A 20,386-nucleotide genomic window follows, 5' to 3' on the forward strand; every position below is an offset into this window, starting at 1 on the left:
GGAGGGTAGACCGGGCGATCGCACCTCGCCGCAGGTCGACTCCGGACACGGGCCACTTAAGCGACCCGTTCCGTACTATCGGGATAACCGAGCGGTGTTATCGTCGACCTCGACGGTTCGATTAATTATCGGGCGTATTCAGCCCACTACCAACCCTTTACGTGAAGCAAGATGAGGATTCAATGAAGGAAATGACGAAGCGAAGCGGGAAACAGTTCAACACAAAGCACATTTATTCGCGACGAACGGAAAGCACACATATACAATTCCACCAAAAGCACACAGAAAAGAAAAACACAATGCAATTTACACAAAAAGCAAATGCGACAATGCAGATCTACTACCGATTACGCGAGCACACGGCAACACTTATACAATTTTACTTCACAGACGGCGCCGACAACACATACCCAAAACCAAGGAAAAGAACACCCTCAAGGATGAGGCGGGCCTGAGGCCGAGACCGGGTCGGGCCTACCCGTCTGGTGATGAGACGCGGAGCGGCGATGGTGCCTCAACTCCGCGGGCCTCGCGGGCAGTGTCTGGTAGGGGGTGGGAAAGGGGCCCCCTTGGTCGCACTATCTCAGCGCGGGGGGAAACAGGAGGGGGTTGCTGATGCTCGGGGTATAGAGGATTTTTATTGCCCCGCAACGAGCGTCTCCACCTCGGCCAGGTCGCGCTGTCGGCCTCCCTGGAGTGCAGCTCCCTGCACGACGCGAGCACCCCCTCGTCTGCCCTCGCCGCCTCTCCACAGCTCCGTCCCCTCCGCTCCGACTCCAACGCACACGACGACCAGCTCCTTCTTGCCAACTCCACCGCCCGCGAAGTCTTAACTCTCTGTTCCCTCTCGACTCTACTACTCACTGGACTGACGAACACGGTCGCTTATATAAGCCCCGTGGCTTCGCCTTCTCAGCTTTGACCCCCTCCCTTCGACCTTTCACCTCGCTCCCCATTGGCCCGAGAAAAAGTGGGCGTGAATGCTTTTTGATCCATAAATTTGCATATATCGATCGCCCTCCAACGCCCTGGGGGCGGGGCCAATTCGCCCCTCGCTCACCGATTGGACGGCAAAAAGTGGGCGTGTGTCGTTTTTGATCCGTTTTTGAAGCACAAAATCCGTGATTTTGTACACGCTGTTCGGCGCGCGCCCTGCACGAGTCCAACACCGGTTCCCACAAGCGGCGCAAGAACGGTGGCGATGCGACGGTTGCGAGGTGTGACGTGAAGGTCGTGGCGGTTGTGGTGAAGCGGCGTTGTGGTTGGTGGTTGATGTTGTGACTGGTGGTGGTAACAATGGCGGTTGGTCCAAATTAAAGATAGTAAAAGAAAAACGGCTATCCTGAAGAGTCGCAGCACGCATAAATGACATGTATTCCCACTAGACAACGGGTTTGGGCCTAACTACACATGTACTTACCGAGATACCTCACCTAAGGGACCTGAATGGTGGTTTGCGAATTTGGTAACCACAACAATATTTATCTATTTTCCACTTAACCATAACCCTATCTCGGCATCTCAGCCGTGTCCTCGACCTCTCTCTCTCACAGCCGGTCCGTATCAATGCAAACATGTGGCATGTCGCTTCATCATTCCCATTTAACTACTCGTCTGGCTCCTCGTCGAGCCTCTTCTTGGACTATGCCCTCTGCACTCCTCTTCTTCTCCAGCACTTTTCTAAAACAACGACAATACTTATTGTTTACTTTAAAACGGACTCGCTCCGCCGGATCCTCTTCTTTCTATCAATAAAATTATCTGACAATGAACTTTTCTTGTGGGATGATCAACAAGGATCTTTATTCAATTCCGAAACTCCAGAAAGTGGATTGTACGTGTGTCCTTTGGTTGGAATTCGTGCAAAATCGGTCAGAAGTGCTAACTTACCTGTGGCTGAGCAAACACTGTCCTGTACATCACATGCCTTTATGGTAAAAGCTTCAGAGAAGGTCATCATGCCGAGGAGGGCGAGGCCACACTGCCGGTACACTTAACTTAACTCACTGTACACCAAGATAAAACAATACCAACAGAAAAGAAGAATAATTAATAGACAAGGAATCAAGATGTCGACACAGGTACACAAAAAAGGTCAACAGGTATTTATCAGCAAGTTTAATATAATGTAAAACATGATCAGGTTAACAATGGAAAACATGAACAGGTTAACAATGTAAAACATGATCAGGTTAACAATGTAAAACATGAACAGGTTAACAATGTAAAACATGAACAGGTTAACAATGTAAAACATGAACAGGTTAACAATGTAAAACATGAACAGGTTAACAATGTAAAACAATTGCCCCTATTTTTGCCCCTATTTGGGGGTATTGCCCCTATTTTTTTTTCTCTTATCTGTCACGCCCTCCATTTCCTCCTTTCTCTCCTCTTCCCTTTTCCTTTTATCTCTCCACTTTCATTTGTTTCCTGCACAGATATTTTAATACTTTCGAAAGATGTGTTGATGCACTTATGTCATTCCTTTGCTTCTTGTTTATTTTCCCGTTATCCCCCCTTTTCTCCAGGTCCCTTGAAACCCCCAGAACCTTCCAATTCTCCTCGTGGTTTCAAAATTAGTCATTCTCATCCCCACACGCTTCCTGAGCTCTCTCTGACTCGTCTCGACCCAAAATAAACGCTCGACCCCACCTGTCCCCCTATTATGCTCAGATGAAGGGTTAACAACTGAAACGTCAGCTTCTTGCTCCCAAGGTTAGCATACCTCAACCTTCTGTGATTTCATCCTTTGGAGAAGGTAAACGAGGCTCTCATTGCCCTTTTGTGGTCTGCATGGGTCAGTGCAAACGTAATATGTTCCTAAGGAAAAGGTTTTATTGGTCAACTCGTGGCAAATGGAGGAAATACAAGAGTAAATGGTGATTATAACACAAAAGGACTTCACACATGAGCAAAATGTCACGTGATGGGAATGAAAGATCCAAAATGGCGCGAAGCCATCTCAAAGATCTCGGTGGTGGTTTCGGGCAGGATGGTCCTTTCGGTGGTGAACTTGCAAAGGGTGATCTTTTATTGGCTGGTTGAGAGGGAGCGATCATTTGTGGACTACACCCAATGAGACACCGCGTCCCGATTCAGAGGTGACTCGGTGTTCTGGACCTCCCTTGAAGGCAGAGACCACGTTGTAGTCTCACTACAGGTTGCATCAAGTGAGCGTACTCCTGGTCTCTGCTCTGATTGCTGATGTGAATGTTTATTCTTCTGGTGTACCTGCTGCTGCTTGAGTAGCTGGTGATCATATCCACGGGACAGCTGTTCCGTAACGGCTCGGTGTCGGGATTCTTGAGATCTGTCTTCATTTTGCTTGGGAATCATTTCGGTACGCTGGAATAGATGACCACTCCCCCGGTGTCTCTGCTTTGTCCACAAGTGCATTTGTTGGCTTTCCTGTCTCTGCCCAGAACACTGACCTATCTGTTTGGTACGCTCACGTACCTCTTTGGTATACTGGCGTATCTGTTCATTTTCCTGGCGTATTTGTTTGCTTTCTTGGCGTTGCTGTTCGCTTTGCTGGCGTCTCTGTTCGATACGCATGGATCTTTGTTCATTTTCCTGGTGTGTCTGACCAGACAGTTGGAGGACACGGTGGTTGATCGCATCAGCTTTCTGGTGGAGATTTTTCAATTGCTGGTGAAGATTGTCACGGAGCAGCCAAAGTGACTGACGTTTCTGGTCGACTTCCTGGCCCATTGTTTTCCCTTCCTGACGTTTCTGTTCAGCTTGTTGACTCTGTCCTCTTATGAGTGCGGCTCCACGGTGAACCAGATCAGGCTGGAGTCGGGATCCCTGGTGAACCGGATCGGCTGGGCCAACTAGAGGATGGTCTTGCTGAAATGTCCTCGGGGGTTTGGGCGGCAGACACCTGCGATGGTGAACCGGATCGGCTGGGCCAACGAGAGGATGGTCTTGCTGAAATGTCCTCGGGGGTTTGGGCGGCAGACACCTGCGATCTGATGGCTCCATCACCTGTACTGAAGCAACAACAATTAAAAGAAACGTTAGGTAAATGAACACAATATCCTTAACTACTTAACAGATCTCTCATCCGGATACAAATCATTTTCTCTTTCGGCTGGGCTTACAAACATTCCAGGTCATCCATACTCCACCAGCGAGGAGGGAGGAAGATCGAGATCTGAAGTCGCCATGTTTTTTTGGTCTGCTCAACCATATCTTGACTTGGAACAGGCCACAACAATTTCTTAACGATAAAGTTGTTGTTTTCACTTTCCTCACTCAAATCCATGATCATGGAAGCTACAAGTCGCTGGGCACATTGTAATGCTTGTAAACACCCGGACACGCCAGCGTTCGTGGCTTTATTTCATTTCCGCACATTCCATAACCTCGAGAATCTGTTAAACAGAGCTGAATTACAAAATTCAAACTCCAAACTCCAAACAAAATAAATACAAATAACAAAATTAAACGTTTCGTTTTAAAAAGTTTATTCAACCATTTTGTTGGATTGCTTGGTTAAGCCACTTGGCGCGCACTCTTCACGCTTTAATGGCGATACCACGGTTCGATATTGGAGTTTGGGAGGCAAAATAAATTCGATGATTACAATGAGTAAAAAATGTTTTTAGTTGTTACAAAATAATGAATCTCCACATCATGGAAAGATAGCTGAGAGGTACGCATGCTCGCTCGAAGCTGTCAAGCTTGGGTTTGAATCCTGACCCAGCTATAAATTGTCATCCCGGTGTTTCACAGGCAGGGTGATTCATCATTGTGTGCGCCGTCTCTCGGATGGACGTAAAACTGGGTGTCACATATTCCGGAATCCCCTCCTCCTCTCCCCCGCTGCACTCTCCCCGACCTCTCCCCTCCCCTCTACCTCCTATCCAGCCTTCTCTCTCTCCCCTGCTGCACTCTCCCCTACCTCGCCCCCTCCCCTCTACCTCCTATCCAGCCTTCTCTCTCTCTCTCCCACCCCTCTCCCTCTCTCTAACACCTCCCCTCGCCCTCCCCTTCTCTCTCCCTCTCTCTCTGACATCTCCCCTGGCCCTCCCCTTTTCTTTCCCCTTCCTCTCTCTCCCACCCATCCCCTCTCCCCCTGCTTCCCCACCCCTCCTCCTCTGTTGAGGGACTGTTAAGGACTGACAGTTTTGTTTTGATTTTAAAACTGCTTCCCCATAGGGTAGCAGGTACAAATCAGATTCGAAGTGAGCCGACCGGAGGGGTGCAAAGGTCGCTGCATTGTGATGAGCATGAACGCAGGTCTTTGTCAGGTAGATAGCGTGGGGTTTAAATGCTCTCACCAGGTTTTATATCGAACCCGGTAGTTAAAAATAAAATGTTGCTGTTTGTGTGTGTTTTATCACTGTTCCCCGCCTCTCACGTAGCCTTCCATTCCCCTCGCGTTGCCTTCCATTCCCCTCACGTTGCCTTCCATCCCCTCAAGTTGCCTTCCATTCCCCTCACGTTGCCTTCCATCCCCTCAAGTTGCCTTCCATCCCCTCACGTTGCCTTCCATCCCCTCAAGTTGCCTTCCATTCCCCTCACGTTGCCTTCCATTCTCCTTACGTTGCCTTCCATCCCCTCAAGTTGCCTTCCATTCCCCTCATGTTGCCTTCCATCCCCTCAAGTTGCCTTCCATCCCCTCACGTTGCCTTCCATCCTCTCAATTTGCCTTCCATCCCCCTCACGTTGCCTTCCATTCCCCTCACTTTACCTTCCATCCCCCTCACGTTGCCTTCCATTCCCCTCACGTTGCCTTCCATTCCCCTCACGTTGCCTTCCATTCCCCTCACGTTGCCTTCCATTCCCCTCACGTTGCCTTCCATTCCCTCACGTTGCCTTCCATCCCTTCAAGTTGCCTTCCATCTCCCTCACGTTGCCTTCCATTCCCCTCACGTTGCCTTCCATTCCCCTCACGTTGCCTTCCATTCCCCTCACGTTGCCTTCCATTCCCCTCACGTTGCCTTCCATCCTCTCAAGTTACCTTCCATCCTCTCAAGTTACCTTCCATCCCCTCAAGTTGCCTTCTATCCCCCTCACGTTGCCTTCCATTCCCCTCACGTTGCCTTCCATCCCCCTCACGTTGCCTTCCATTCCCCTCACGTTGCCTTCCATTCCCCTCACGTTGCCTTCCATCCCCTCAAGTTGCCTTCCATCCCCCTCACGTTGCCTTCCATTCCCCTCACGTTGCCTTCCACCCCCTCACACTGCCTTCCCTTTCCTTCCCACACAGACGAGGAAGATGCCTCTGTTCACGTCGTCCAACAACCCATCCGATTCGAGTGAAACAATCGTTTCCTTGTGTAACCTTTGACCTTTGCCCATTAAAATCACTGTCCTTGTAACTTGTGACATGAAGATCCCATTGTGATCACTCGTGGATTTCTTCTGATTTGTTGATCTGCTCTCGCCCAACGGGATCCACAATGCACTTCATCGAAGGTGAACATTCTCTTTGTGACGTCACACACGCACGATGCACCCCGGTACCTGCTTGCAATGTGCGAGCGCGACACACTAATAACATACAGGACACCGGACACACAAGCCGTGTCTGCCAGAGGTTCGGGAAGCCGTGGGGGACGTGGGTGTTCGGACAAACCCGACGGTCGATGTCACCAGGACTCGGACACGACTTCACAGAACTCGATAACTACCGAGTAACTCACACGTAACTCAACCACCGACATCGTTATCATCCCTCTTGGTTTTGGTCCAAACCAGCTCCATAATCCATCAGACTAAACATATTATATAATTATTACAAACATGGTTCCGGGTCTTGAGCGGCTGTGGCGGTTCCTCTTCAGGGTCTCTGCCGACTTTCTCAAAGATCAGTGTTTTGTCGCCATTTTCCTGTCATGTTGTTGTCTCTGTGTTCACTGTGTGTTTCTAGTTCGGTCCTTGTGTTAAAACTTGTGTTACTTGTTCACTTTTCCTCAGTCTTGTCGTGTCGGGTTTCCATGAGGCCTCCCCTTCTTCCCGTCCGTGTGCACCGTCGTGTTTGTTGTTTTCTCCTTTAATTATCAGTTTATATTTTTCCACTTTTCCCTCCCCCCTCCTATCCCTCTCAACGATCCCCTCCGTTTAATGTCTTAAAATTAAATTAAAAAAACTCTTACCTCAGGTTGTACGTCACGTGACCACGTGACTTCCTCGATCACCGACTTCTTCTTCCTCCTCCTGCCGATACTTTTTTCTTCTTCTACTTTTATAAACCCACATTCACCAGACACCTTCACGATTTTTTCTTCAACCTTTCCTTTACCTAATCTTACCGAATGTTAAAAAAAAATTTCTTCTTTTAACCTTTCACGTTACACCTGAAACCACGTGTTTCCCTACCCACTCTTCTTCTTCTTCCTATAACTCGTCGAACTTCCATTTTTTTTAAACATTTCCTTCCCCTAATCTCACTTAATGTTATTCAAAAAATATAAAATAAAAAACGGTCTCTTAAAATGTTTCAACTTCTTCCCACGTGTGGTACTCTGTGTTGCATCATAATTGACTCTTCTTCTTCTTCAAAAAAGAACAAATGTGTCCAAGAGCCGCGCCCTAAAGGTTTTGTCTTCACCAGAAGAAGAAAAAGAAGAAGAAAAAAAAAACAACTTCCGATATTTCGTCACGTGCCTTGACGGAGCCAATAGCGAGACCCGTCCTGGACAATCGTCGTTCATGACGAGAAAATCGTGTATTTACGAAATTACAACACATTAAATGGAATAATCTTTAAATAGTAACGTGAACTTTTCGAAACTTTAAAGCAAATGTCCGAATATATTTAAAAGTTGATGATAGACGCTCTCAAAAGGCACCGTCTATGTGAGGATGTGTACAGGTGTTTATTATTTAAGAAGATCCGGATCCTGTATCCTGAGTCTGAAAAGTTTTGTCTTCACCAGAACAACAACAACAACAACAACAACAACAACAACAACAACAACAACAACAACAACAACAACAACAACAACAACAACAACAACAACAACGCTGAGCTCTCTTTGAGCCACGTCTCTCAAGCGGCGAAAAAGACTGTTTTCAATTCGACCCGTTCCTCCATCCCGTGTCTAAAACGTCCAACTTTAACAACGTTTCTTTTCTCCATTCTCTTCACTCTCCTTCATTACATCCTTCACTCCTCTGTTGTCCCAAACTGTGTGGTGTTCTAACATCTGTGGGCTCCATTCTAACCTTACAGATCTCCAATCAGTACACTCATTATCACAAACACTCCTTTCTTCCTCTCATCACACCTCCCCCTCTTCCCAAACACTCAAATTTTGTACCTCTCCCTGCCCGCTCCGTTCTTCTCTGCACCTCCACTAAGTCTCATTCTTCCCCTCTCCTCACCTCTCCCATCGCCCTCCTGCACCTTGGCTGTGCCTGCTCTCATCATCTCCCCTCCCTCTCGAAGCTTCATTCTCAACCCTCTCTCGCAAAGCAACCTTCATACTGTGACGTCCACGGGACTTGAACAGTCCCGCTAACGTAGAATGAGCCGAAACGATGGAGGCGGTTTATCCTTTACAACCCAAAGATGGCGGTTCTAATCGCTCTACCGCAAACGGGACGAGGAAGGTGGCACGAGTCGCTTTTCACTGAGTTAATGATGTTTATTTCTCTAACCAGAAATAATAAGACTCGGCAAGAGGAGGGATCCGGGGCGATTCGACGGGATGGTGGTGTGGGTTCGGGCGTGGGGAAAACACAAACAATTCCAATGGATATACCAATCTCAAACCCTCGAAGGCGCCAGGTACACACACACACACACACACACACACACACACACACACACACACACACACACACACACACACACACACACACACACACACACAAAACGTAGCTGGTCCTGGTGGTCAGGCTGGCCCGTGGTGTAGACGCAACAGTCCCTGGATTGGCGTCGGACGAGCTGGCGTTGCGCTCGTCAGGGGCAGGAGACACCGTGGTGCTGTCGACCTCCTGGTGTCGGCGCAAGTCCGCTCACAGCCACCAGGGAGCCAGTTCTGGCGCCAAGTTGCGAGCAGGAGAGGGAGGCAGGTCTGCCCGCCGTTCGACCCCGTACTCCGAGCCAGCAGAACCCCAGAGCCAACCGAGGTGAGGCACGAGGGACAGCAAGGCCACAAGACACGATGAATCCCGGATCGAATCAGCGCAACAACACAGCACACTCCCAGCACAACAGCCTCCACCTAAACGGTTTTTCTTTCCCGATCTTCTTCCTCCCACCACTTTTCCCCGAACAGAACCTTTTTATCCTCGAGTCCTCGTCACTTCCAATCGAGCCGTTTTATTGGCCCTCCGCCGTCGCCTTCCGCCAATCGTGATCACGGGGCGGAGCCATCCGCAGCACTGTCCTGTGACGTCACGGCAAGCCTCCAGGGAATACTAAAAGGGTTTACGCAGACACACTTACCCTATCCCGTCTCCCTATCTAATTACGTGACAGTTATCATTTCCCCCTTAAAGAAATGGACATTTACTAGACAACTTATCACCACTGAATTGCTACTTATTACATCGACATCCTGGTAAACTCGAACAGCATGGCATACCTAATTAAACATCCTAATTACCCTTTGAATGCATACCCCCCCTCAAACGTAACACTGCCCCCTCCTCTGGTACCGCAGCTCCTGCAAGGTATATCACAGGCGCTACCATACCAGCCTTAACACTTACTGACTCACACCTAATTAACCGAACGAAATAAAGTAGAAGGGGCAATGGGGAGCGAGCCGCAGCTAACTTACCTATCCTGCTTAATGTACTACCCCTTTATGGCCTTATCCTCGCCAAAACAATCATTCATTTTTTTCTTTTTTTCTTTTATTTTATCACATGAGAGCACTGAGCAAAGTTGCACTCCATCCTCTGGATCATCGCTCCTGTCCAACACTCTTCCAGTGATCTGGGGAGGGGAAACAAAAGGTTCCACAAAAACACAACACTTATACTTTACATTCCTACTCTAAGCCTTAACGACACTATTCACGGAATATTTACACTTGACCGTGTCCCCCAGTGGATGCTAATAGACCCAGCGTTACCTGAGGAGCCAATTTTCAAATTTGCTTGCCCCAAAATTATGCGGACATCATGCCCTTGCTGCACATGTCAAGTTGTGCGGGATCGAGTGGGACTCACACATCTTCACAACACTCACACCATGGTCATCATCACATTTCTAGGTCATGGTCCCCATTTTAATGATGCAGGCTGAATCCCGTCATGGCCGTGGGGTGGGTTACCACAAGATGATGGGGGCATCTCAGGTGCTACCATGCCCACAGGTAAGCTTTAGTCCAACCCAGACGTTTCTCCGCCCCGCTCCCTTTGATTCCCACCCCCCTGGTAGCCATCAGCTCTAACCCCGTACAACACACTGGAAGGGGTCTCACTGGCTCCTCTGGCCTTCCTGGGTCGCCAAGGTCCTACCCGCCTTGGTCGCCCCACCAGACCCTCTCCCAGTTGCCTCCAGACACTGTCACCATTAGCCACCAGGGGTGAATCTCCTTGAAGGGGGTCGCAATTCACGCTCACCGTGAGCTTCAGCAATCCCTGCGGACAAGCACATCATCCCCACCCACAAAACCCACATGACTCCCCCACCCCATCGGCCTTACATGTGACACCTGCATTTCCAACACTTCACCGACCATGACCTTCCCTGTTACCACACCATGTCCAATAAAAAATCAATGTGTGCACCATGCATTTCACTTCTTTACTTGAAACAACTCACACAGCACTTTTCCTCACCCGATCCATGCACCAGCCATTGGACACCCTCTCGTGCCCGCTTGGTTATCAATTACCCACTGTCCCGATTGTCACTCTAAAACCCAGCAGAACTTACAAACTCTCACTTTCAGCACATGGGGCAGGAGGCTGCCCGGGCCCAAGCTCCCGCGCAGAATCTGTGTTTGTTCCATTCAACATCCAAGACCTGCACTGCAACACATACATGCATGCAATGGTCAAATCGGCATGTCCTGATGGACATGTGCAAGTGTTATGGCAATGGGCAAGTGCTATGTTCAGTGACAAATGCAGATTTCTCCTTGATGGGCATGACGACCGGACGTTGGTCCACGAGATCCGAAAACGAAAACGATGGCACACGATCAGGCATGTGTTTACCCTTCGCGTTTAATCAGTGCCTGGCACCTGTAAAAAGCACAAAAAAGGGAATCCAGACACCTGAGACTCGGCCTTCACGGCCATTGCAACTCGGCCCATCACAGGTGTGTCACGTCCCCGTAATACTGTTGCGGGGCCGGGACGTCGGCCGCGAGCACGACCGCCAGACGGAGCAGTAGAGTCGGCTCGACCGATCGCCCGGAATTCAGATCGTCGCCCCGGATAAGTCCGGAGTCGACGAGTCCTTTGTTTTGGACCGTGAAGGGTCAATATTTCCACCACGTGGTACAGGGTTATTTGCCAAATCTTCAAAATACCTCGAAACCACGTGGCGATCTACCGAGTCTTCACACCCTCGACGGAACTCGTACGGAAACGAGCCGCTTGGCACGCTCGTTCCGTGTGCGACTCCGAGCGGTTTAATCGCCGAGAACCTCCGGTCCCGATTGTCTCGTTACAACGGCCACGGCGGTGGCCTTGCTAATCTTCCCAGCACGCAACACGCTCAGTCAAGGCAGGAATGGACACGAACGAGCTGAAAACATTCAACAATCGGGGTTTGTTTATACTGTAATGAGGGGACTCGGGAACACATAAGAGCAGAGTTAAACCGAATATTCAAGGCACGTACGTACAGCACGGCACTTTTACAATTCACTACTTATTGACTGGCACACACACACACACACACACACACACACACACACACACACACACACACACACACACACACACACACACACACACACACACACACACACACACACACACACACACACACACACACACGAAGTGGTGGCTGACGCCTTTATTTCGGCCTTCAGCTCGGAGGATAGTGGAGCTGAGGCCAGGGTCTATTTTGGACATTTCCGCCTCGTGCGGTCTTCAAGGACCAGGTCCTCTGGGCAGAACTGGACTGGGCACCAGCGAGGACGAGCTGGATCCAACCACCGCGAGCCGCGATCGCTTTTCGAGCTCCGGCGGATCCTCTCATGCTCCGGAACACGTGCTGAGGAGAAGAGGCTCCGATCCTTCCTGATGAACCACCGACCAAGAACCAAGAACAAGCCGAGTGCGCTATTTCCGTCTCTCTCCTCCATTTTTATCCCTCTTGGGCACGCCTCGCTTCCGGCGTGACTCATCCGCCGTTGGTGGGGGCTGCCGCATTCTATCCCCCGCCCCCCCCCCGCGAGCCGATTTTATGCCCATATTAGGTAAGGAATTAGGTTCGTGAATTTGTTGTTTCATTCCGAGCTGGAGTGGTCCGCTCTATTGCTGTAGTTGAAATGACAAGAAATCCGACTACCAAAACAAATCGCAGCGCATTTCCATTGATTTACCCATTAGACAAGGGAAAGGAAGCTATCTACAAAACACGTACTTACCGAGATAACTGAGCTAAAGGACCTGAATGTTGAGTGTGATCATAGCTTCCAGATTCGCAACAATACAACACAACGTGTCCCTCCCAAAGAAGAAAAGACTGGGATGCACTTGTATGTGACAAAACAAGACAGAGGTTCCTAACATAGTCGAGAAGCGAGTTTGGGATGAAGAAGCAGGAAAAAGTGAAAGGACAGTTGATTGCCTGATCCTCTTTACGATCAACAACTCGTTTTATCAACTGGGAGTTAATCGAGGTATGTTAACCGCCGCGTGAAACGGTATGCACCGTGTGAAAATACAAATTGAGCCTCAGCTGATAAATTAAATCATTTAACTTGCCCATCGACACGAACCTTGACGGAGACCGGCATTCCGTTGTGCTGTGATGCGCAACTTGCAATTCAATATCATCGCTTGTCCTTGTGCCCCCATTGTACTGCAAATAAGTTTTTTTGTGCGTTTTGCCACTTGATGTCACCAGAAAGAATGACCTTATCATTTGAACCACCAGTGGTGTCTGAGTTTACTCCCTTTCCATGCAGGTCCTGTAGTACACGCCGCGCTCCCTCGGTATCGATTCGTGTTTTGGAGTTTAAATATGGATAAATATCAAATTGAAGGTCGTGATGCAAACCTTGCATACATCGTGCTCTGCTTGCCAAACATTGACGGTGGACGCATATCCGTTTTGATGGCAACGTCCAACCTAACACGAGTTCCATTCTCGAGCATTTTGCCAAGTCGGCAAATTTTTCTTGTTTTTTTTTTTCCTGTTTTCCGTGGAGCGTCCGGAAAGTGAATACTTATTCACCTGTTCATGAATTGTGCTCAATAGTGCCGAACGTGTCGGCACAGGCTAACATCGCAAGTTGTGACATGGACCTAATATGGGACCGTTTTCGTTTTGCCGCCTTTTGTTGTTTGTTTGCGGGGAGCAAGGCCCTCGGGAGGGAAGGTACTGGAGGTTCGGGGCGTTTTTTAAATCTTTTTGACCATATGTTGAGACAATAATGCTGACGTCCGTGGGAAAGAAGGGGAAGTGATGTTTCGGCGGTCTTTTCCATCCCAAAGATAACGTGCGGTCTTTTCACAGACATCGACTTGATGCTGACCGACTGGATCCTCAACTTTAATCAGGTCGACCTGAGGAAATGACGCACTCCTTGATGCAACACCCTGTCCATGAAGTACCAATGTGCCGACTGATCGTCGGGTCGGGAATCGAACCTCGAGAAGAATGCTCCCAGTGCACTCTTCTCGGTGCCATCCCGGTGGCCCCTTCACCACGTGCTGCCTCTTCAGGGCGGACGGAGAGGGCGGGCGCGGGTGTGACGTCACTTCCTGAATAACTTCCTCGCTCTGACCCGTGGCGCTCCATGGCTCAAGGGTACGAATCCTGTCCGATCGCTCCTTTCGTGGATCGACAGTTGTGTTCACGCGATGATCCTTACAAGGGTCGCTCCGTGGGGTCTTCACACCGGTTCCATTATTTGGTTAAAGCTGTTTTCGTGTGCTCGTCGACTTGCTTGGTAAATAGGCCTTTAATGTTAACTAGGCCTTTAATGTTAAATAGGCCTTGAATGTCAAATAGGCCTTCAATGTTAAATAGGCCTTTAATGTTAAATAGGCCTTTAATGTTAACTCGGCCTTAAATGTTAAATAGGCCTTCAATGTTAAATAGGCCTTTAATGTTAAATAGGCCTTTAATGTTGAATAGGCCTTTAATGTTAAATAGGCCTTTAATGTTAAATAGGCCTTGAATGTCAAATAGGCCTTCAATGTTAAATAGGCCTTTAATGTTAACTAGGCCTTTAATGTTAAATAGGCCTTTAATGTTAAATAAGTCTTTAATGTTAACTAGGCCTTTAATGTTAAATAGGCCTTTAATGTTAAATAGGCCTTTAACGTTAAATAGGCCTTTAATGTTAAACTAGCCGAAACCCCGTCACAGACGGATTCCGTTCATTCAACCACCCTCACCAGCTCAACCACACTCGAGCGACATGGAATGGACAGGGCGTGCCCGCCCCCGCCTACTCATCCCCCGCCTTCAATTTGCTTAACCCCGCCCAAAAATTTATTTACCCCGGCCCCGCCCCTGCCTCTTCACTCCCCGCCCCCGTCTCTTGATTCTCCGCCCCACTTGCCCCCGCCCCCTGTCCACCCCCTCACACTCAACCCCGCCTAATTCACCCCAGCCCCCGCCCCTCACCCCCGCCCCATTTCCCCCCCGTCCCCCGCTTTCGACTTGCTTACCCCCCCAAAAAAAATTTGCTTACCTTGCTCCCCTCCTCTTCACTCCGTGCCCCCCGTCTCTTCATCCCCCGCCCCCCGCCTCTTCACTCCTCGCCGCCGTCTCAACGAAAAGTGTTTATTCTGCTTCAGAGTTGAAGTTTGACTATTGCCACGATGTGCGATGCACTCTTTCAGGTACGAAGTTTCTTTCAGTCCAGGTCACAGTACTGAGAAAAACGTGACGCGACCGCGAGGAGGAGCACAAAATTGGTCCTTCAGTATTAATATATAGATAGGTCTTTAGTGTTAAATAAGCTTTTAATGTTAAATAGGCCTTAGAACTGCGTTGTTATTGCTCGTAACCGCCTGCGATACTTTTATCCGGTGTTATGTTATTGCTTGTGATGCTTTACCTTTACCTGGTGTGACGCTATGATTATATTGCTCTTTATGCTATACCTTTACCTGGTGTGACGTTATTTTTGTGTATAATGTTATACCTTTACCTGGTGTGACGTTATTTTTGTGTATAATGTTATACCTTTACCTGGTGTGTCGTTATTATTGTGCCTAATGTTATACCTTTACCTGGTGTGACGTTATTATTGTGCCTAATGTTATACCTTTACCTGGTGTGACGTTATTATTGTGCCTAATGTTATACCTTTACCTGGTGTGACGTTATTATTGTGCCTAATGTTATACCTTTACCTGGTGTGACGTTATTATTGTGCCTAATGTTATACCTTTACCTGGTGTGACGTTATTATTGTGCCTAATGTTATACCTTTACCTGGTGTGACGTTATTATTGTGCCTAATGTTATACCTTTACCTGGTGTGACGTTATTATTGTGCCTAATGTTATACCTTTACCTGGTGTGACGTTATTATTGTGCCTAATGTTATACCTTTACCTGGGGTGACGTTATTATTGTGCCTCATGTTATACCTTTAACTGGCGTGAGGCGACGTGGCGTGAGTGCATCGCTCTTTCGTCAGCACACTCTCAGGTGAAAAAAAAAATTCACCTCAATTCTATCTCGGAGTTCTACGGATAGTTCCTTGGACTTCACGGTGGAGCTCTGACATACTATACACTGTCAACTGTTGTACCGAAAAGATAGAAAGGTGTGTTCCTTTCTAAATAACGTCCATTTTATTGAATTGGCCTCAGGTGGACTCCAATCAAGTTGTAGAGACATCTCAAGGATGATCAAAGGAAATTGGCTGCACCAGAGCTCAATTTAGTGTGTTATCACAAAGGTTTGGTGCGTATGTACTGTGGTATGGAAACTCTCAAACACCACAAGGAGGCCTATGTGCAAGGCATCCGTGAGGAAGGGGGCGGGGGGGGGGGTAAAGCATTACCTGTGGTTAAGTGATTCTCGTCCCGCTTACGGGGGAATTCAAACATTGCATTCCTCCAAGCCCGTCCCTCGGTGTCCTGCAGTTAGAGCGGAGGGTGGTGGGCTCTTGACGGAAGAGTCCGAAGTGAAGTCCCGCTGGGCCGGTTACTTTGAGCAGCTGTACCAGGCTGATCCACCAGATGTTGAGTTGGATGTCAGGGGTGTTACTCTCCCTATTGCTGACCCTCCAATCAACTGTGGTCCACCTTCGTTTGTGGAAACACAGGCAGCGGTGAACTCCCCCTTTGCTATCATGTCAGGGTAATCATTTGCTTCCCTTTAAAATGGGTAAAGCTCCAGGGATCTGTGGCATCCATGCTGAACTTCTCAAGGCTGGTGGAAATGCTGCACTCGTGTCTTTGCATGCAGTTCTGTGCTCTGCCTGGAACACAGGCATCATCCCAACTGACTGGAAGAGGGGCCTTGTTGTTCCTCTCTGGAAAGGGAAGGGTGATCGCCAAGACTGCAACAACTACCGAGGGGTGACGCTGCTCTCAGTGCCGGGCAAGGTCTTTGCTCGGATAATTCCTGATAGGGTTCGCCACCATCTGCTTGAGCACCAGCGACCAGAGCAGTCAGACCAAGTCTCACATCCATAGAGCAAGACTGGAAGCACCAAGGACCTGAAGATTTGGACCAAGGACCTGAAGACTCGGACTACACCAAAGAGGTCAACGATTGACCGTATCCTTGCTCTTCGGGTCCTTAACCGAACGCAGACGAGAGTTTCGGCAGGGGCTGCTTGCAGCTTATGTTGATCTCTGTAAAGCGTTCAATTCAGTGAATTTGGATGCCTTCTGAAGGATTCTTGGTCTTCGTGGGGTGCCACCAAAACTGATCGATCTGATGTCTGAACTGTACTCTGGTATTGAGAGTGCTGTGAGATGTGTTGATACCATTTCTGACTTATTTCCAGTTGTTACTGGAGTTCGTCAGTGGTGTGTACTGGCCCCCACACTTTTCAGCGCTTGTTTGGACTGGATTCTCGGGAGCATGTCGGAGAGATCAAGCTGCCGTGCATCGTTTGGGATTGTCAAGATGTCGGACCTTGATTTCGCAGATGATTCAGTCATCTTTGCGGAGACTCTCGATATCCTTTTGGGGGCCCTCGAGGTGCTGAATGAGGAGACGGAGCCGCTGGGATTACCTGTGCGGGAGGACGAAAGTCCGAGTCTTCAGGTCCTTGGTGCTTCCAGTGTTGCTCTATGGATGTGAGACTTGGACTATGATCAGTGATCTGAGATTGAGCCTTAATTCCTTTGGTACCAGGTCTCTTCGGAGAATCCTTGGCTATCGCTGGTCGGATTTTGTGTCCAACGAGCGGTTACTGAGAGAGACTCAATGAGATTTGTGACCAGCATAGTCCGTGAGCGTCAGTTGCGGCTGTATGGACATGTGGCTCGTTTTCCTGATGCTGATCCTGCTCACCAGATTCTCTCGGCGAGGGAGTCTCGTGAGTGGAGGAGGCCAATGGGCCGACCACGTGCCTCGTGGTTGCAGCAGGTTGATCAACATCTCCAGGAGATGGGAATGGGCCAGGCCTGGGGGGATGGCCAGACAGAGGCCCCTGGAGTACCGGCGGAAAGTGGATTCAGCGACGCGCTGCTCCGGCACATGCTCCCATACCTGACATGATCGCAGAGGGGTTGAGCACTTATTGATGCAAGACGTTTCAGCTTTTCATTTTTAATTAATTTGTAAAAGTTTCTAAGAACGTGTTTTCACTTTGTCATTCTGGGGTATTTCGTGTCGATCGGTGACGATTTAAAAAAAAAATCAAATCCATTTTAAATTCAGGCTGTAAGAACAACTTGTGAAAAAGTTGAGGGGTTTGGGTACTTTTTAAAGGCACTGTATATGAGTGAGGGGTTGGGGACGGGGACGGGGACGGGGGGGGGGGTGTGGTGAGGTATTTTTTATGTTACATCTCCTTGTTATGTACATAATTTTACACCTACGTTCCCTTTATCAAGCCTGGTATTCCCGACTTATGTACACTAATTGATCATTTAATTATTTATCCCTGAGCAGCAATCAGCATCAGGATGAAGCAGAGCTGTCGGAGCTGTGCAACGCTTTGTGGAAAGCCGACAAGAACCGCCTGGTTCCCGGACACGACTACCGCGTCGACCTGCAAGTGAGGACCGCAATATGGTCATTACTGACTTTCCACAATACATGTGCCACAGGGGTTACAGGTACAACGTGTGGCCATGTGGAACCTGAGACTTGGTGCATATTTACTGCAGTTTGGAAACCCTCAAACACCGATCCCATTTCATGATAAGAAACAAGTATGGTGAGAAATATTCACCCGGTGGGATTAAAGAGCAGTGTCCACTTGTCGCTGGTCTTTCAGAAAGAATGCTTCGACACCGTCGGAGATTCATCCTACGATTTCTCACCAAAAAATTATGGAAATCCTTCCATTGCTCATGTTGCTCATACGTCACCCTCTAAGACAGCACATTTGAAAGACTGAAGTGAGGACAAGGAAACTGACACAGGGACGTACAATTCCACAATAGGGAGAATAAGGGGACAATTGAATGCAAGTGTGACTTTTGGGAGAATGAGCAGGTGATCTTTCTTTGTTATTTCACATCAATTTGCAGGGTCGAGCTGGTTATGTCTCGTTGGGCAAAGGAAATGCCACCGATTATGCCCGACACCCTCTCTTTACCTTCGTGGATGAAAATCATCTGCAGGAGAAGCCCACGTACCATGGTGAGTACTTTGATGCCTTTGCCTCGATGACCAAACTGCCCTCACAGGTAAATATATACAAAAGTTTGTGTTGAAATCAAATATTCACAGTTGAGTCAACTGCTTACCCGTCGTGTTCATCCTCCTGTCCATAGCCTTCATCGCCCTGCTCGATAATTATGAAAGTGCCACGGGAATCCGAGAAATAGTAACTCCTGAGGAGAAGGCCGAGAACAGTCGCTTTCTGGATGCAGTTCTGCACACGGAGGTCATGGAGGTGGGTCAAAGTTCACGTCGCTTACGGTTCACATATGCCATCTCCTTGACCACCACAACTCAGTGTCACCTCATTGAGTGGCCTTCCATCATGGAATCGGTTTTCGTCTTCCTGTCTTTGCCCTGTTGAAATGGATGAATGTACCATATCTTATTTCACCTTGTCCACAGATTCCTATGTTTGCATCTAAACTACTCAGGTGTCAGCTTGCTTCCCCCTCTACTGTCAGCTTTCTTCTTCCTCCACTGTTTTTCTTCATAAGGGACATTAAGCGAGTTGTTGCATCCCAAGTTGTCCCATTTCTGTGTGCATTACCATGTGTTCGGTGAGATCAGACTGGATCTGTGACATGCTACAGGTACCATGTAAACCTGTGCTCACCTGTTCCATGGTTGGGTTGTCGGCGACTATACCGTCTCCCCCACCAAGTTTCTTGGTGAGGACCGTGTATGATATGGACACCCAGCAAGATGAAGAACTGTGCATCCATCCGTCCATTGGGACCGTACTCTGTGCCGAGCATTGGTGCAGCCTTGGCAGCCTCCTTGGCTGTTGGGCACAATTCTGGACGGGTCGCTACTCCGACACAGGATACCGGCAAGCTGCCACTCATTTTGCCAACCTCGGAAGGATGGCAGGCAGAGTCAAACCGACCTGGTATTAATTCAACAGCCGAGTGGGATTTGAACTCAGGATCCGAGGATCCCAAGCCCCAAACCATGAAGCCAACACCAGGCATGATGAAGAACAAGACCCTGTGAAAGGGCGGAGGGAGCTCCTTGCGAGCCAGCGGCCATCCATATCTAGTGCCCAACTGTGTCTGCGGACGTCCTCCTGCAGTTAAGCTACTTTTTATGAGGAGGTTGATGGCAGGATTTGCACTCCGGCCACGGTAAAACCCTTCCTTCCACAAAATATTCTGAAAGCATTTTTAAAAATCTAAAAACCCACTCCGTGGGAGTACCTCCTGTGCAGCTTCCCTTCGCAGGGCAGCTCACCGGATGACAGGATTGGGGCAGTCTTCAGGACCCCCAATGTTTGATGATAGGAGGGAAACCACAGGGTAACCTTCCCGGGTCAGATTGTGGTTGTGTGTGTCGGGGTGGTGCTGAGGTGTCGTCCACCAGACGGCGGTCTCCTTGGGTTAATCTGAGGCGGTCCCTTCGGGTGGGTGTCTGAAATGGAATCATCTGAGCTCAAGCGTTTGGACATCATTATTGCAGCACTCTCTGAGGTTC

At 48.8% G+C, this 20,386-nt stretch overlaps 2 protein-coding genes across 7 annotated transcripts; one reads left to right on the forward strand and one right to left on the reverse strand.

The window, feature by feature from the left end:
- Positions 1 to 210: 210 nt before the first annotated feature.
- On the reverse strand, positions 211 to 7,794 carry LOC147007955 (uncharacterized). Of its 6 annotated transcripts, none has more exons than XM_085866042.1 (2): positions 7,478 to 7,794; positions 211 to 3,995 (listed from the first exon to the last, which is right to left on the reverse strand). In XM_085866042.1, the coding sequence occupies exon 2, from the start codon at positions 3,985 to 3,987 to the stop codon at positions 3,070 to 3,072; it is 918 nt and encodes a 305-aa protein (XP_085722168.1). In that variant the 5' UTR covers positions 3,988 to 3,995; positions 7,478 to 7,794; the 3' UTR covers positions 211 to 3,069. The 6 variants fall into 6 exon arrangements, with proteins under 6 accessions (XP_085722168.1, XP_085722170.1, XP_085722166.1 ...); XM_085866044.1 differs by lacking the exon at positions 7,478 to 7,794 and adding an exon at positions 7,110 to 7,453 and having other exon boundaries at positions 211 to 3,990; XM_085866040.1 differs by lacking the exon at positions 7,478 to 7,794 and adding an exon at positions 7,110 to 7,452.
- On the forward strand, positions 6,285 to 19,277 carry LOC147007956 (poly(U)-specific endoribonuclease-A-like). Its single transcript, XM_085866227.1, has 5 exons — positions 6,285 to 6,429; positions 13,616 to 13,909; positions 18,197 to 18,302; positions 18,781 to 18,892; positions 19,027 to 19,277. The coding sequence occupies exons 2-5, from the start codon at positions 13,899 to 13,901 to the stop codon at positions 19,275 to 19,277; spliced, it is 480 nt and encodes a 159-aa protein (XP_085722353.1). The 5' UTR covers positions 6,285 to 6,429; positions 13,616 to 13,898.
- Positions 19,278 to 20,386: the final 1,109 nt, after the last annotated feature.

Source organism: Eptatretus burgeri, chromosome 23 (assembly GCF_056783735.1).
Source record: "Eptatretus burgeri isolate ZD-2024b chromosome 23, Ebu_testis_v1, whole genome shotgun sequence".
Classification (NCBI taxonomy): Eukaryota; Metazoa; Chordata; class Myxini; order Myxiniformes; family Myxinidae; genus Eptatretus; species Eptatretus burgeri.

Coding starts and splice junctions, on each gene's coding strand:
- LOC147007956 (XM_085866227.1), top strand. Junction 18,303..18,780: donor ACTACCGCGTCGACCTGCAA/GTGAGGACCGCA, acceptor ATCAATTTGCAG/GGTCGAGCTGGTTATGTCTC. Junction 18,893..19,026: donor GGAGAAGCCCACGTACCATG/GTGAGTACTTTG, acceptor TCCTGTCCATAG/CCTTCATCGCCCTGCTCGAT.